At 40.1% G+C, this 15146-nt stretch overlaps 1 protein-coding gene, 1 non-coding gene and 1 pseudogene across 2 annotated transcripts; 2 read left to right on the top strand and 1 right to left on the bottom strand.

The window, feature by feature from the left end:
* The first annotated feature begins 33 nt into the window (after nt 1-33).
* Nucleotides 34-121, top strand: TRNAS-UGA. The gene has a single exon. It is a non-coding gene; the product is annotated as a tRNA-Ser (tRNA).
* A 36-nt stretch (nt 122-157) lies between these two features.
* On the bottom strand, nt 158-5582 carry LOC125534867 (annotated as a pseudogene).
* A 1450-nt stretch (nt 5583-7032) lies between these two features.
* LOC125540840 (5'-3' exoribonuclease 3-like) lies at nt 7033-13977 on the top strand. The gene is made up of 23 exons (XM_048704383.1): nt 7033-7289; nt 7890-7992; nt 8406-8482; nt 8615-8806; nt 8954-9076; nt 9173-9235; nt 9441-9587; nt 9696-9860; nt 9973-10050; nt 10168-10252; nt 10404-10675; nt 10766-10861; nt 11157-11252; nt 11453-11523; nt 11667-11795; nt 11876-11952; nt 12057-12097; nt 12177-12251; nt 12355-12512; nt 12702-12806; nt 12886-12961; nt 13063-13166; nt 13248-13977. The coding sequence occupies exons 1-23, from the start codon at nt 7086-7088 to the stop codon at nt 13885-13887; spliced, it is 3177 nt and encodes a 1058-aa protein (XP_048560340.1). The 5' UTR covers nt 7033-7085; the 3' UTR covers nt 13888-13977.
* Nucleotides 13978-15146: the final 1169 nt, after the last annotated feature.

Genomic DNA, 15146 nt, shown 5'->3' with positions numbered 1-15146 from the left:
CTATTTGTAGGAGTAAAATAAGGATTAGGCTGTAGAGAGATGGCTGAGTGGTTGATAGCTCCGGTCTTGAAAACCGGTATAGTTCTAGGAACTATCGAGGGTTCGAATCCCTCTCTCTCCTTTTGCTTATTGAATAGTTTGTTTCTTTCATTTTTTCCTGTCCCTTATCTTTCTTTCATAAAAAGGAATGAATGGCTCGGCTAGATGGAATAACCAAGCCAGAACAGAAAAAAAGTAGAACATGTATAAATAAGAAAATCTTAGTTAAGAGGGTTCATGTAAAGAACAGGTTCCAAATCACGATCGATTCCCTTTTCAAAACCTGCTGCGGCAGCTCGGGCTCTTCCTGCATGCCATAAATGGCCCACAAAAAAGAAGAATCCTAGAACAAAATGAGAAGTTGATAACCAACTTCTAGGAGAGAGATAATTAACTGCATTGATCTCGGTAGCTACGCCACCCACGGAATTTAAAGAGCCTAAAGGAGCGTGGGTCATATATTCTGCTGAGCGTCGTTCTTGCCAAGGCTTGTATGTCTTTTTTTCAACCTACTCAAGTCCAAACCGTTGGGGCCCCTTAGAGGTTCTAACCATGGAGCACGAAGGTCCCAAAAACGCATTGTTTCCCCTCCAAAGATAACCTCCCCGGTTGGGGAACGCATTAGATATTTACCTAAACCTGTGGGTCCTTGAGAGGATCCCACATTAGCTCCAAAGACGCTGGTCTCTAACTAGAAAAGTAAATGCTTGAGCTTGAGAAGCTTCTGGCCCGATGGGTCCATAAAACTCACTCGGATAAGCTGTATTATTGAACCATACAAAGCAACAAGCGATAAAACCAAAGACAGATAAAGCAGCTAAACTATAAGACAAGTAAGCTTCTCCAGGACCATACAAATGCACGGCGAGCCCATGCGAAGGGTTTGGTTAAAATATGCCAAATTCCGCCAAATACACAAATAAAACCCAACCATACATGCCCACCAATTATATCTTCTAAATCATCTACACTAACAATCCACCCTACTCCACCAAAAGGAGATTTTAGTAAATAACCAAATATAACACTGGGACTAAGGGTCAAATTGGTAATTTTTCTTACATCTCCCCCCCCAGGGGCCCAGGTATCATATACACCGCCAAAATAAAGAGCCTTGAGTACTAGAAGAAAAGCACCTAGACCTAACAAAATTAAGTGAATACCAAAAATTGTAGTCATTTTATTTCTATCTTTCCAGACATAACCAAAGAATGGAAAAGATTCCTCAAGAGTCTCGGGTCCCAGAAGCGCGTGATAAATGCCACCGAAGCCTAAGACTGCGGAGGAAATTAGGTGAAGTACGCCAGATACAAAGTACGGAAAAGTATCTAGAACTTCCCCCCTGGCCCTACTCCCCAACCTAGAGTAGCTAAGTGTGGAAGTAAAATCAACCCTTGTTCATACATGGGCTTTTCTGGTACCGGGGTGAGGTGGTGACTCTATTTGGTTGCATCGAAATTATCTAACCACTTTCGCCCTTAGTAGAGTGTATTCGGAAAATTGTCCCAACCCTAGCCGCCACTCAAGCTCTCTCCTTCACGCCGCCATGTTGGTACTTCGACGATGATCGATCTGGCAGCGTCGTAGGGCTGTGAGGGTACATGTCGCTAGATTTGTTGACTGTTTTCGGATCTTAGTGGATCTTAGTAGTTGGTGTATCAATCAAGTTAAGTAGTGGGCTGGCACTTGGTGTGGTGATTTTGACATTTTTCTATGAATTTTATTTTGCGGCATGGTTCGGTTTCTCCACCCCATCTAGACTGGTGGTGAAGCATTATAAGCCTACATTACGTGGGATGATGCCCCAACTGATGTTCCTTTAATGTTTACTAGACATTGTTTCTAGCAGTGAACGGTTGTCACAGTCTTCAAAGCTTAGTTTAGCGAAGGAGTTTGCAAGTGTCCCTTTTCCTTACCGGTGATTCAGTGTAAGTTTCAAACTTTGACGGGTGATGTGCAATCAAAGTAAGAAGACGGGTTTTGTTTGTAGTCTATTTTTTTGCTCGCCATTTCATATCTTGTTGTCTTTTCATTGTATGAACTATTGTCTTTTTTTTAGTAATTATCAAATATAAGATGCCTTATAAGTGACTTTTCTCGAAAAAGCAATGTATCAGTGAAATGCAGTTATATGACCGACATGACCACATCGATCATTGATTGGCCCGTTCCTATCGTCGTCCACCCAATCTTGTCATTGCCTGCCTGATCCTCTCCACATCTTAACATCAAGATCTTGCACTGTCTTTCAGGTTCCTCATCATCAATGGTCCACCCCGCATGTAATTTCATTGTTGCTCCCGCTGATCCGTCCACCTTTTGTAGATCACCAGCTCGGTACACATAGCCTGACGCAGGAGAATCTACACAATGCCAATGCCACAAAGCTCTCATGACTTGCACAGAAAGCATATACAACTTATTGCACACATGCACCTAAGCACACATTGGCAAATTAGCACAACTTACTGAGTACAAATGCATTTCTTTCTTTGGCGCAAGGACAACTTAGTAAACATTGGCTAAATATTAGAACACGTAAGCATAATAGTAGCATCTATAGCGAACAAGGTGATTCCGTGCCGAGGCTCAGCTGCACCTACGATGAACAGAAAATTCAAAAAAAAACTAGAAAAATTCAAGAAAAATCTGGGTTTTTTTTTTGCATGGAAGATAATCTGATGCGTGATGTGCGCTCCAAATTTCAGACCATTAAACATATAAGTAGCTCTCAGCAAAAAAAACAAATTGGATCAAAACAATACGTAAATAGTAAACTTTTTCATAGACTCACCATACTCCTAATTAAAATAGGGTATTCAGGGTTGGTGGCGAACTGGTCATGGGTTCCAGCTGAGCACTATGAAGTAGGCCATTCAGGGTTTGTCGTGATGATTTTCACACCAACCCCTTAGGCAAATGAACATACAATCTTTCATCAAACAATTTATAATCAGCAAAGGTTCTGCTCTTGTGTGACTTCACATAAGCCTATACAACTTATTACACACATGCACCAACGCACACATTGGCAAATTAGCACAAATGCATTTTTCTTTCTTTGGCACAAAGGACAACCAACCAAGTCAGCGCATGCAATCGTTGGCAGAAGCACGACTGCGAAATATTAGTACACGTAAGCATAGTAGTAGCATCTATAGCACCATACTCCTAATTAAACTAGATGATGCCCCGCGCGTTGCAGCGGGAACTTTGTATTACATGATGTTTAGAAAGTAAGTGTAAAATATGGAGTGAATAAAATGATGGTATTGGATGTTTTATGTACAAAATAAATAGCTGATGTCCAACTCATACATGCATAACAATATCACCATCATGCTTCTCTGGGTTTAGAAAGAATATAGGCATTATGGAACAGATCGCTTGTTTTCTGAAACAATGTCTAGCATGAATTAAATCAAGGCTACAGAGAGCATGGGTCCTAAAGCAAATTGACTATAGCCGATCAAAGAATGTAGTAAAATCGACATATGCCTTACCAAAGTAAATAAGTTAACTATCAGCCAAAATCTCATTTTTAGCTTCTCTTTAGCAAAAAAAAAGTAAGGGCACACATCATATTGAGTCAAACACTGATGGTCTGATCTGTAATCGATTAAATACTCCTTTTCTTCCCTGACAATATCAAGTATAAGTCATTAAATGAGTACTATACTGGATTATTGGTCCTACTAGCAGAATGCCCGTGCGTTGCTACGGGCTATCCACCATGTTATCTTCAACATCCGGGTCCAACACAAAAACCTCATCCCTCGATGCATCTTCCCTTTTTTCTGTTGGAACCTTCCCTTCCCGCTCGGTTTACCGTTGTAGCGGGACATTTCTCGCTGGAGCCACTTTCTTTAAAAGCAGATAACGTCCATCTCATCTTCGTCATGCATTGCAATAGGGATGGAAATTTTCATGTTTATAATATAATAGAGTGGGTTAACCTAACACATACTATTGACACAAAACAACAAGTAACTATAGAAATCATTCTCAAAGGTCCATTCAACTTTGCAAATGCACAGTGACGTCAGAGGCGAGTTGAAATGTGAACATATTCCTAGTCATCAGTATGCTCCACCTCCAGCGCCCACGTACCATTCATTGCTACAAGGGATAATTGTCGTTCTTCTCTTTCTCGTCCTACTGTCTATGCTTACACTGCACAAAAAGTGAACTTGATTAATGACCACGATATATAGCCCAACTTAGCCCATATAAGAAAACAAATGATTATTTTGTTTATGAAAATATCGTTGACAGTTAATCAAGGGTTCAACACTAAACTACTGTTCTTTTGCATCAGATTACTGTTACATTGGAATGCTTTGATTTTTCTTTTCTGGTGGTAAAACAAGGAATCATTACGGATGTAACATTTGCAATAAGTGAAATACACATCATTGTCGTGCTAAAACAATACAATTCTTTCATCACCGCAAAAAGGTGGAGAAAAACAAATAGAGTGTATAGATTTGAAATTGAAACTGTATACATTTAAATTGGCAAAAGCGAATATACATTGGTTCAGCAAAACAATGCAAAAGCCTATCACTGGAGAGAATTAATGTTCACTAAGTGAAGCCATGTATTATAAGATTATGTATATCGTGTTTAGGATATATGCTGCCCATCTTTTCTTCTTCATTCCCTACCAAAAATTGCTGGTAATGAGGGGGGGGGGGGGGGCACCACACCATACCTGAAGCACGAAACTCTTGTTAGTGTAAAAAGGAAAATAACATATACACACACAGAGAAAATGGCTTGAGAAAACTAACCAGATGAGTAGCCCACTGATCTGTAACTAATTATGCGTATTCTGTAGCATAATAGTACAACTCAGCAGGAAAACTGATAATCTGTATGCATTTTATGTCAAAGTCGACGACCTATTCATACCAATGTACAAATAGTATGAAACTCTTGTTAGTGTAAAAAGGAAAATAACATATACACACACAGAGAAAATGGCTTGAGAAAACTAACCAGATGAGTAGCCCACTGATATGTAACTAATTATGCGTATTCTATAGCATAATAGTACAACTCAGCAGGAAAACTGATAATCTGTATGCATTTTCTGTCAAAGTCGATGACCTATTCATACCAATGTACTTGTCCATTATCTTCCTTGAATCTCTCTGAAATTCTAAGGCCTAGCACCTAAGCGAAGGGACATAGAACACCCGCCATAATAATTGTACCAATATATTGATGTAAACTCCCCGCTGCTATCTTACACGGTTTATACGGAGCATCTAAAAAAGTAAAGCGTCTATCAATTCTTGCTACAGACAGAATGATCTTTTACTAACTTTGCATCAATATATACCTTCTAAAATCTAAAGAGAAACTCACCAAAGGTGCTTGATCAGAATAGTCACATTTGGGAAGTATTGGGCAAGATACACCATGTGGATTCCTGCAAACAAATATGAAATAACAAGAATTAAAAGAAAGGATAGTCATAAGTCATAACAAATGAAAGAATCATAAAAAGACAGATACCACATGGAACAAGCCTCCATGCTACAATAATCTTGAATCATTCTGAATATAGTTGCTCAGTTTACATAGCACACAATTTCTGAATAGAGTTGCTCAATTTACACAGAACACAATGATATCATGTAACCAAAAATTATTCTGTTCACTTCTTTGTACCAACAAATGCAACAACTAATGACCGAGTGTTTCCTTATCAAACCCAGAAAAGTCTAGTACAAGAGACGTAGCAATCCGAAGAAGAAACCAGGAAACGTGAACTCGATCACATCCCACAATATCTACGAGCTCAATAGATATAGGGTCTTATTGATCATGAATTCCTCCAATGGAGAAGATCCATAACCATTGTCTGTTAGATCATTCCCTGAATTCTGTGATCCATAGTTCCTCCAGTGATGCCCCGACGCTCTGGAGCCTGATTTTGCGTTGGCCCCCGCGCACTACTATCACTGTTGTCCCCCTTTCAGGAGTAGAGATACAATGCCAGGGAGGAGTCATGTCGCTCATTAATTTGCAGAGCTCTCCTTCACCTAAAATGCGAACTTATTCTATTTTTTATGGGAAATAAGTGTGAATTAATTAATGCATAAGATTATTCTTGTGTATTTATCAATCAAATACATACCTTACCAGTACATCAATTGATAAGAGAGCATTCAACTAAAGCAGACGCTGACATCGGAGAGTAGTCGGTCCTTGAGCCGAGAGGTGCCTAGGCGGCAGTAAGACCCGGATGACTTGTATTTGTTGGATTCTTATATGAATGTAGTTTCTAATGATGCTATTTTTGCTACGTACAACTTACATTTTTCTTGGTCAAAATATGACCCAGAATACGAGGAGACTATAGTGAATCAGGACACGGAGGGATACATATGATGATGAATCTAATGATATATGTTTGACATTTCAGATGTAAATATTTTTCTTCACAAAGTTTGTAAGTTTTATTTTTTCAAAAAACCTATATGCATTGCATTATGAAACGGAGGGAGCACAAAATAAAGTCTACACCAAAGAAGCTGTGTCTTTTCGGCTATAGGAATCCACGTGTCACTGCGCACCTTCCGGTTTGTCTTTTCGGCTATGGAGGTGATCCGTCATTTTTTCCGCAATATATAAAATTTTTGGAATTAGAAAAAACTCCGCAAAATATACCATTTTTTCACAAATTTCAAAAACTGTTCATGGATATATAAAATGAAAAAAAGGAAAAGTAGAAGGGAAAAATAAAAAAAAATGAAGAAAACAAAAGAAAACCCCATATAAAAAATAAAGAAAGCTGGCAAAAAGAACCCGAGAAAAACCCCGGTTCTATGGCAAGGTGCTTGAACCGCCCCAAAAAACACCGAAAGGTGTTAGTATCGAGGCAAACAAAACCGGTTCGTGGCTTGCGACGGACTCCCTCTCTATTTGGCCCGGCCCGCCCCCACCGCCTCAGGAAGTCACGAGTCACGAGGTCCAGACCAGACCGCGAAAGAGCTCGCTCGATCCGCCTCTCGCCGGCGGCGGAGGGAGACAGGATGGGCGTCCCGGCGTTCTACCGGTGGCTGGCGGAGAAGTACCCGATGGTGGTGGTGGACGTGGTGGAGGAGGAGGCCGTCGAGATCGACGGCGTGAAGGTGCCCATCGACACCTCCAAGCCCAACCCCAACGGCCTCGAGTTCGACAACCTCTACCTCGACATGAACGGGATCATACACCCCTGCTTCCACCCCGAGGACAGGGTACGTGCTTGATTTGGCTAGCTAGCTGTTCGATCCGCAGCTGGGTCTTACTTAATTACTTGTAGAATCATACTTGTTTTTTGCAATTCAAAGGGAGGGAGAGCTTCAATACTGTCCGTCCCCAAATCATCTTGAGGTTGCAGGAGCATGTTACTATAGTTCAAGTATACAAAATTGATGGAATCTCCGCATAAGATCAATGATACAGGACTTAGATGTGCAATACTTATGGCACATCTAGATGTGCTTTAGCAAAACTGAATTTGATATGCAGTTCCAGGATTCAATCCGATTCTTCTGTTTTTCATCAAACTATTCACACTGCAAAACTAATTTCGATCTGGACAAGTGAATCTGCACAAGATTCAATTCTATTTTAGTTAGGACTTAGGACACCCTGCAGTGGATTGCACACTGCTACTGCATGTATCAACAACAGTCCTACCAGAAACATTTTATTTCCCCAGTTATTTACCAACAGTCCTGCGGATTAATTGTGGATCTTAGTTAGTACCCACATCTAGATGAGAGCTAGCCACACCCGATATTCAACCACTGCGTTGACCGTGCTTCTCACTTCTATTGCATTTTCTGCCACAGCCCTCGCCGACGACATTTGCTGAGGTCTTCCAGTGCATGTTCGATTACATAGACAGGCTCTTTGTCATGGTTCGCCCTCGCAAGCTTCTCTACATGGCCATTGGTACGTGTTTCATCTATTTGTCTGGCTATGGAGGGAATTCTCTCGCTCATTTTTTCTGTTTGGCTAGCTGCATGCTCTAATGTCGCTTGAACTGATTTCGTTCGTATGGTTATTTATACTGATCAATGGTAGAAATAATTAGGAGTGCTCAGTATAATTAAACTATGTTACTCGCTAGGTATTATCGTGCACAGCATCTTGCCATAATGCAACTATATATGTGTATACGCTCACATCATAGTCATACTACTCTTCCTTTAGAATGAATAGGCATCCTCTTCTCTGAACAATGGCGACATATTTCTTCACTTGTTAAGCTTTCCGTTGAACAACTTACTAGTTACTATTGTATCTATGTACCTACATTAAACAATTTGTTTCTCCATTTTGTATTATACTACAATGGTTTACAGATGGTGTGGCTCCTCGTGCTAAGATGAACCAGCAGCGCTCTAGACGATTCAGAGCTGCAAAAGATGCTGCTGATGCGGTCAGTATTCTAATGGAATCATCTTCTCATATTCAGTGTATAATTGTACAGCCGTATCTATTGTTATTTGTGGACAGTTGCAACCATTTATGATTTGCACTCACTGGCCACTTGCGTCCTATGTCCATCCAGGCCGAAGAAGAAGAAAAACTGCGTCAAGAGTTTGAGAGGGAAGGAAGAAAGCTTCCTCCAAAACAGCAATCACAAACCTGTGATTCTAATGTTATTACCCCCGGGACAGAGTTCATGGCTGTTCTATCAGTTGCTTTGCAGTACTACATCCACCTCAGGTTGAATTATGATCTTGGATGGAAAAAAATTAAAGTAAGCATGATTTTTTTTTACTAATCTGGCTTTTAAATACATTTGTTAATATGCTTAGTCATATTTTCTTGGGGTTCACAAACTCTATGGATTGTTATTAGGAAGTATGTAGAAATAATATGTGTCCTGATTTACAATCTTTTGAAGGTTATTCTTTCTGATGCCAATGTTCCTGGTGAAGGGGAACACAAAATCATGTCCTACATTCGTGGCAATAGGAACCTCTGTAATGAACTCAATGCAAATACCCGACATTGCCTGTATGGCCTGGTAAGTTCTGTTTCTGTATGCTTAATGTTCTATTTCTTGTTGGACTATTTTATCTGTTAGTTTCGCTAATGCATAAAATTAATCTCATGAATGCAGGATGCAGATCTAATCATGTTAGCTCTAGCAACACATGAAGTACACTTCTCCATACTGAGAGAGGTTCTCTTCTCAAAATACAGAATTTACACCTTTTGACCATATACATACACATCACAGCCTTGTGTTAATCAAAATGATACATCTTTTAAATTTTATACTGTTGTCTCTGTTTCTACTCTGCTTTAATGTTGATACTCCTTTTCCTTGAACATTTTGTTTGACATTATGCCATGAAACCTTATTTGCATACACTTTGTGTTTGCAGGTGGTGTTTACACCTGGACAGCAGGACAAATGCTTCCTGTGTGGTCAAGTTGGACATCTAGCAGCAAAGTGTGAAGGAAAGGCAAAACGGAAAGCTGGGGAGTTTGATGAGAAGGGTGATGAAATAGTACCAAAGAAACCTTACCAGGTAATAATGATCAATTTCTTTAGTTGCAGCTTGTGGTGTGGCGCTATTCAGTGGAATTACCAACAGACTTATTCTCATTTGTACTGCTCCACTTTCGTGCTTTCACAGTTCTTGAATATATGGACCCTACGAGAGTACCTAGAATACGAGTTCAGAATGCCAAATCCACCTTTCAAGATTGATCTTGAACGCATCATTGATGATTTCATCTTCATGTGCTTTTTTGTTGGCAATGATTTTCTTCCACACATGCCGACACTAGAGATTCGTGAGGTTAGTTTTTGTAGTGTTACTTTTTTTTCTTTCAAAGTTTGAAACGTTCCTCTGTTTGTAGTTCACTTTCTTAGATTGTTGTCACACTGACACAATGGTTATCTGTCTGCAGGGAGCTATTAATTTGCTAATTGCTGTATACAAGAAGGAATTTCCTAATATGGGTGGCTATTTAACCGACACTTGCACGGTATTGTACATCATCTGACCCATGTGGTTTCTTCGTCTGAAATTTATTTTATTTGAAATGATCCTCATGGGTACATCAGCAATAAGTTAATAACACATTTTATCTCGATTGTTGTAGCCGGATCTGAATAGAGTTGAACACTTCATTCAAGCAGTTGGTTCATACGAGGATAAAATATTTCAGAAAAGAGCACGTTTGCATGACTATCTTGATTTTGCTTGTCAATCTTGCTTAACTTCAGCTATACCTGGCGTGTATATTGTGAAGAGCAATATGCCTATGTAACATTTCTTACTTATATACATTTGATGCTCAGCTGTTAACAGTTTACATACAACGATGTTGTCCTTTGTAGCGTCAAGCTGAAAGAATAAAACGTGATAAAGCCCAAGCAAAGCGAAGCGATGATCTGGATCCCCATGTCAGTGGCGATCTTATTGTACCTGTTGCGCGTTTCCAAGGGTCTCGCCTTGCCTCTGGGGCTGTGGCTTCACCATATGAACATAATGGAGCTCATAAAGATAGCACGGAAAAGGGCAGTCGAGCTAAGAAAGCACGTGTATCATCTTCAGATTCCAGCCTTTCTGCTGCTCTTGTTGAAGCTGAAATTAGTGTCGAAGAACAGGTACTTAATTTGATCTTGTTTGAGAAGGTATTATATTTGTTTTGAAGATATTTTTATGGTTTCATCTGAATCTTGCTGAATCTCTTATAGGCACGTGAAAACAAAGAAGAACTGAAGTCAATGCTTAAAGTCGCACTTCGTGATAAATCAGATCTTTTTAATTCTGAAAATCCAGAGGAGGACAAGGTATGTCTTGTATCTTTGGTCATCTGTGCACAAGTCTTCTTCTGCTACTGTATCAGTTGGTTGCAGTTGTAAATTCAAGTTTGTCCTAATATAAGTTCTCAGAGACTATTCCCTGCTGTGGGAGCTAGTGCCCCATCCTTTGTCTTCGGAACTTCTAATATGTTGCACACAAAACTAAATTATCGAAGATATTTGGGGCTTTGGGAATTGAAAGTACACTTCTATTTTTTTGGACCTTCTGAATCTCTATTTTTTATATTTTACTCAAGTGATAACATTATTTGTTAATATTCAGATAAAGCTTGGAGAACCAGGATGGAGGGAAAGGTATTATGAAGACAAGTTTGGTGCAAGAACACCTGAGCAAATTGAAGAAATACGTAGAGATGTTGTAAGTATCGTGGAAGTGTCTTTAATATACTGCATTCATAAATAAAAGCAAACTGCATTCATGATTCATTATCGACACCATACCCTGTTGCCATTATTACTGAATTCATGATAGAAATTTTGACTTGATCATTATTTTAAAAATATTTTTTCCCTAATTCTCTATTTTCTTCTTATATGATCTGCTCTATGCTCCTTCAGGTTCTCAAATATACTGAAGGTCTGTGTTGGGTAATGCACTACTATTATGAAGGTGTCTGCTCATGGCAATGGTAATTTAATTTTAGCCTGTTTTAAATGGCCAATTATATGCTACACAGTTTTATTTGTAGCACGATTGCTGCTATTTTTAATTAATTCCTCTACCCATCCCACCAATACCTGTTTCGTTCTAATTTATTCTCATTATGTGTAGGTTTTACCCTCATCACTATGCCCCTTTTGCTTCCGATTTAAAAGGTTTAGGCCGGCTTAATATAACTTTTGAACTTGGGTCACCATTCAAACCTTTCGATCAGCTTCTGGGAGTATTCCCAGCGGCAAGGTGAATATGCTAATATTTTTCTTCGATCTTAGTACCTTCATGTGGTGGATTATTTGATAGTTTGTTTCATTGCATTTCAGCTCACATGCACTCCCTCTACGGTATCGGCAGTTGATGACTGATCCAAGTTCGCCGATAATTGATTTTTATCCGATTGGTATGCTTATTTTTCAAAGATATAATCACAAATAGTATCTGATTCTCCTAGCTACAACCTTAATCCAATTCTAATCCGGGTGAACCTTTGTACATATGCTGCAGATTTTGAAGTAGATATGAATGGAAAGAGATTTTCTTGGCAGGTACATTTATCTTAGTAAGCATAATTATGTATATCATACTTCTTCCATGTTTAATTTAACTAAAATTTGTACTTTACAGGGGATAGCCAAACTGCCCTTCATTGATGAAGCTAGGTTGCTGTCTGAGATTGAAAAAGTCGAGCATACTTTGACGGTATGGAACAGTGTCTCGTGTGTTTTGTTTTTATGGCATACATGTAGTAGAGGATCTTGTTTTAACTTCTAAGATTTCCATATTTTCCTCATATTTTGTGTAGCCTGAAGAAGCAAGACGAAACAGTACAATGTACAATATGCTTTTTGTGAATAGCTTGCACCCAGTTGCGCCTTATATCTGCTCTCTCAGCAGCAAATTCGGACATCTGCCCGATAATGAGCGAAATGAAATTAAAGAGCCACTGAAGCCTTCTGCCAGGTTAGCTAACCCTACCAGGATTCTTGATTGACTGCAGATAGTATTTTCTCGTTAAACTGTAGTAGTTCCACCATATTATAGTATATTACTTTGTATTTCCGGACGGAGGGAGTAATCAATAAGTGCCTCTTATATGAGCTGCTATAACTACAATATCACTTAATTAGCTGCTCTTGGTTATTTATGCAGTGGAGGAATGAGTGGTTACATCTCACTTTGTGGCGGGGATCCATGTTCACCTGTCTTCAGATCTCCTGTGGATGGACTGGAGGATATTATGGACAATCAAGTGATGTAAGCTCATTATCCCCTTGTATTATTGATATGATCTAGTGGCACTTGATTTCAAGATTATGACATTTGCCTTCTCTAGATGCTCAATCTACAAGCTTCCAGATCCTCATAAGCACATAGCGCGTCCACCTGCTGGTGTTATCATGCCCAAGAAGGTACAGAACTGTTGTTTATTTTCGTGTAACATCGACATGAGTGTATCATCCCACTCCGGAAGTGTTCACGGTTAACAAGCGTTGTTTAATCTGCTCTGAAGATTGTTGAAGCTGGTGATCTGAAGCCACCGCCTGTGCTGTGGCATGAAGACAATGGCAGGAGGCCTCATGATGACAACAGGAGGCATTGTGATAACAGCAGCAGGTAGTGTATGCGTTTTGGGCCCTATTTAGTCAATCATTGCTTCCACATTGCAAATCGTAACCAACTTTTGAAATGGTTCAGGCAAAACCCTGCAGGATCGATACAGCAGGGCCGCCAACTAGGGGAGGCCGCACACCGACTAGTTGCAAACAGCTTGAATGTTCGCGGCGGCGGGCACTACCCTCCGGCTAGGCCATATCAAACTATAATGAGTGGTATGCATTATCCAAATGGAATGCCACCATGGATGGAGCAGCCTGCTGGACACCCTGGTTGGCATGTTCCTAGTGATAATCTACCCTATGGTCATGTACCAGCCTATGCGCTGCCATCAGGATCAGGTCATCAGTACACAAGAGATAATCGCGGAAGGCACCATCCATATGCAAGAGACAGCCACAGCGATTCAAGAGGAGCGGGCCGGCATCCATCTCGATACCATCAGAATAATAGTAGCAACGCATATTCATCATACCCTGCTCCTCCGTCATCGGGTTTTGGACGATACGGGCAACCCCCGTCGCATGCTGGCGGCTACCAGCCTGCGCCGTATACAGCAACCCAACAGTGGCAGCAGCAGCAACAACCTCGTAGTTCCTATTCTGGAGGCGGGGCGCTTCCTGCAAGACCTAATTCACGACCGCAGCAGTCACAGAACTCCTACGGCAGCTTAGATAGGACTTCAAGCAGGGGACCACCAGGCCAGGGTTTTCCTCTTTGATTCTAGCTAGCCCAGGTTTTGCTGTTACTAGAACTTACTTCGACTTAGATCAGGCATAGGAATAGGCACGGTGTTTGCAAAGTCTGGTGATCTTCAAGCTTCTTTCTCATGGTATAAAAATTACCAGGGGGAAGTGTTGTATACTAGGCAATTTATTGCCATTTTTTGACAAAGAAGAGATTCGACTCCTTCCGAGAAAGAAATTGACAAGGCTGTTTCCTCATCAAAATCTAATTCGGCTCCTGGCCTGGACTGGTTTTTGGTTACGTTCTTCAAAAAAATTTGGAACATCCTTAAACCCCCTTGTCTACAAAGTTATTTTAGGTTTTTGTATTAGCACGGTCGACATCAAATGTCTGAATTAATCCCTTATTTCTAAAGTTAAGGGAGCTGATAATATTTGTTTATTTAGATCTATTCCCTTAATTAATAATTTATCTAAGTTCCACGTAAAATGCTTTGCCACTCGGCTTTTCCTGGTGGCCCATCGTGTGATTAGTAATGCACAAACCGCCTTAATTTTGGATGGGATCCTAACCCTCTATGAGATTATTCATGATATTCACTCTAGGGGGGAGTGAAGCAATCATCCTCAAGCTCAACTTCACAACTATTCACTCAAATGCACTTCACATTCTGAAATGGCTGGTAGAAAAATATATAAATAAAAAGCAGTAAAGTTAACTTTTAAATTCAGAGAAGTTTCTAATTATTTTGGAACAGAGGGGGGAATAGATAAGAAAGATTGATGACCACAGCTGTCCATACGTCATAAGAAAAGAAAAACAAATCTTATGTTGTCAATTTAAACCTCTTTTTTGAGAACTGATACGACTTTTTACAACCAGAAATGGCTCTCAAACAAACTACACCAGAAACCTAGAATGGCGGCTTTCTGCTGATCTAAGAGGGTGAATGTCAGATCCCGCTACGGATCAAACAATCAAATCACAGATCACACAGGACAACGATAACGATAAGCTCCCGATATGGAGACCCTTCTATCAATTGGGGAATTGGCTACAGTAGAGTCTACAGATAAGAGCTAGGGTTTAGCTTTTGATACAATGGTTGTTGCCACTCACGTGCACGCAGGCGGATGAAGGTAAACAGTGAATCACGGCGGAAAAAGTAACTATTAGCAATTAAACATGCAGTGTCTTCTTCCCAGCCGTTGATCAGCATCGGCGTCGTCTCGGCCGTCAGATGTCAGTTAACTGTAGCCAAACCGATACGCTACAGTTAACTGAATTTAAGCG

The sequence above is a fragment of the Triticum urartu genome, chromosome 2 (assembly GCF_003073215.2).
Source record: "Triticum urartu cultivar G1812 chromosome 2, Tu2.1, whole genome shotgun sequence".
NCBI lineage: Eukaryota > Viridiplantae > Streptophyta > Magnoliopsida > Poales > Poaceae > Triticum > Triticum urartu.
The sequence above is the reverse complement of the archived record's forward strand: the minus strand, read 5'-3'. Positions and strand labels throughout refer to the sequence as shown.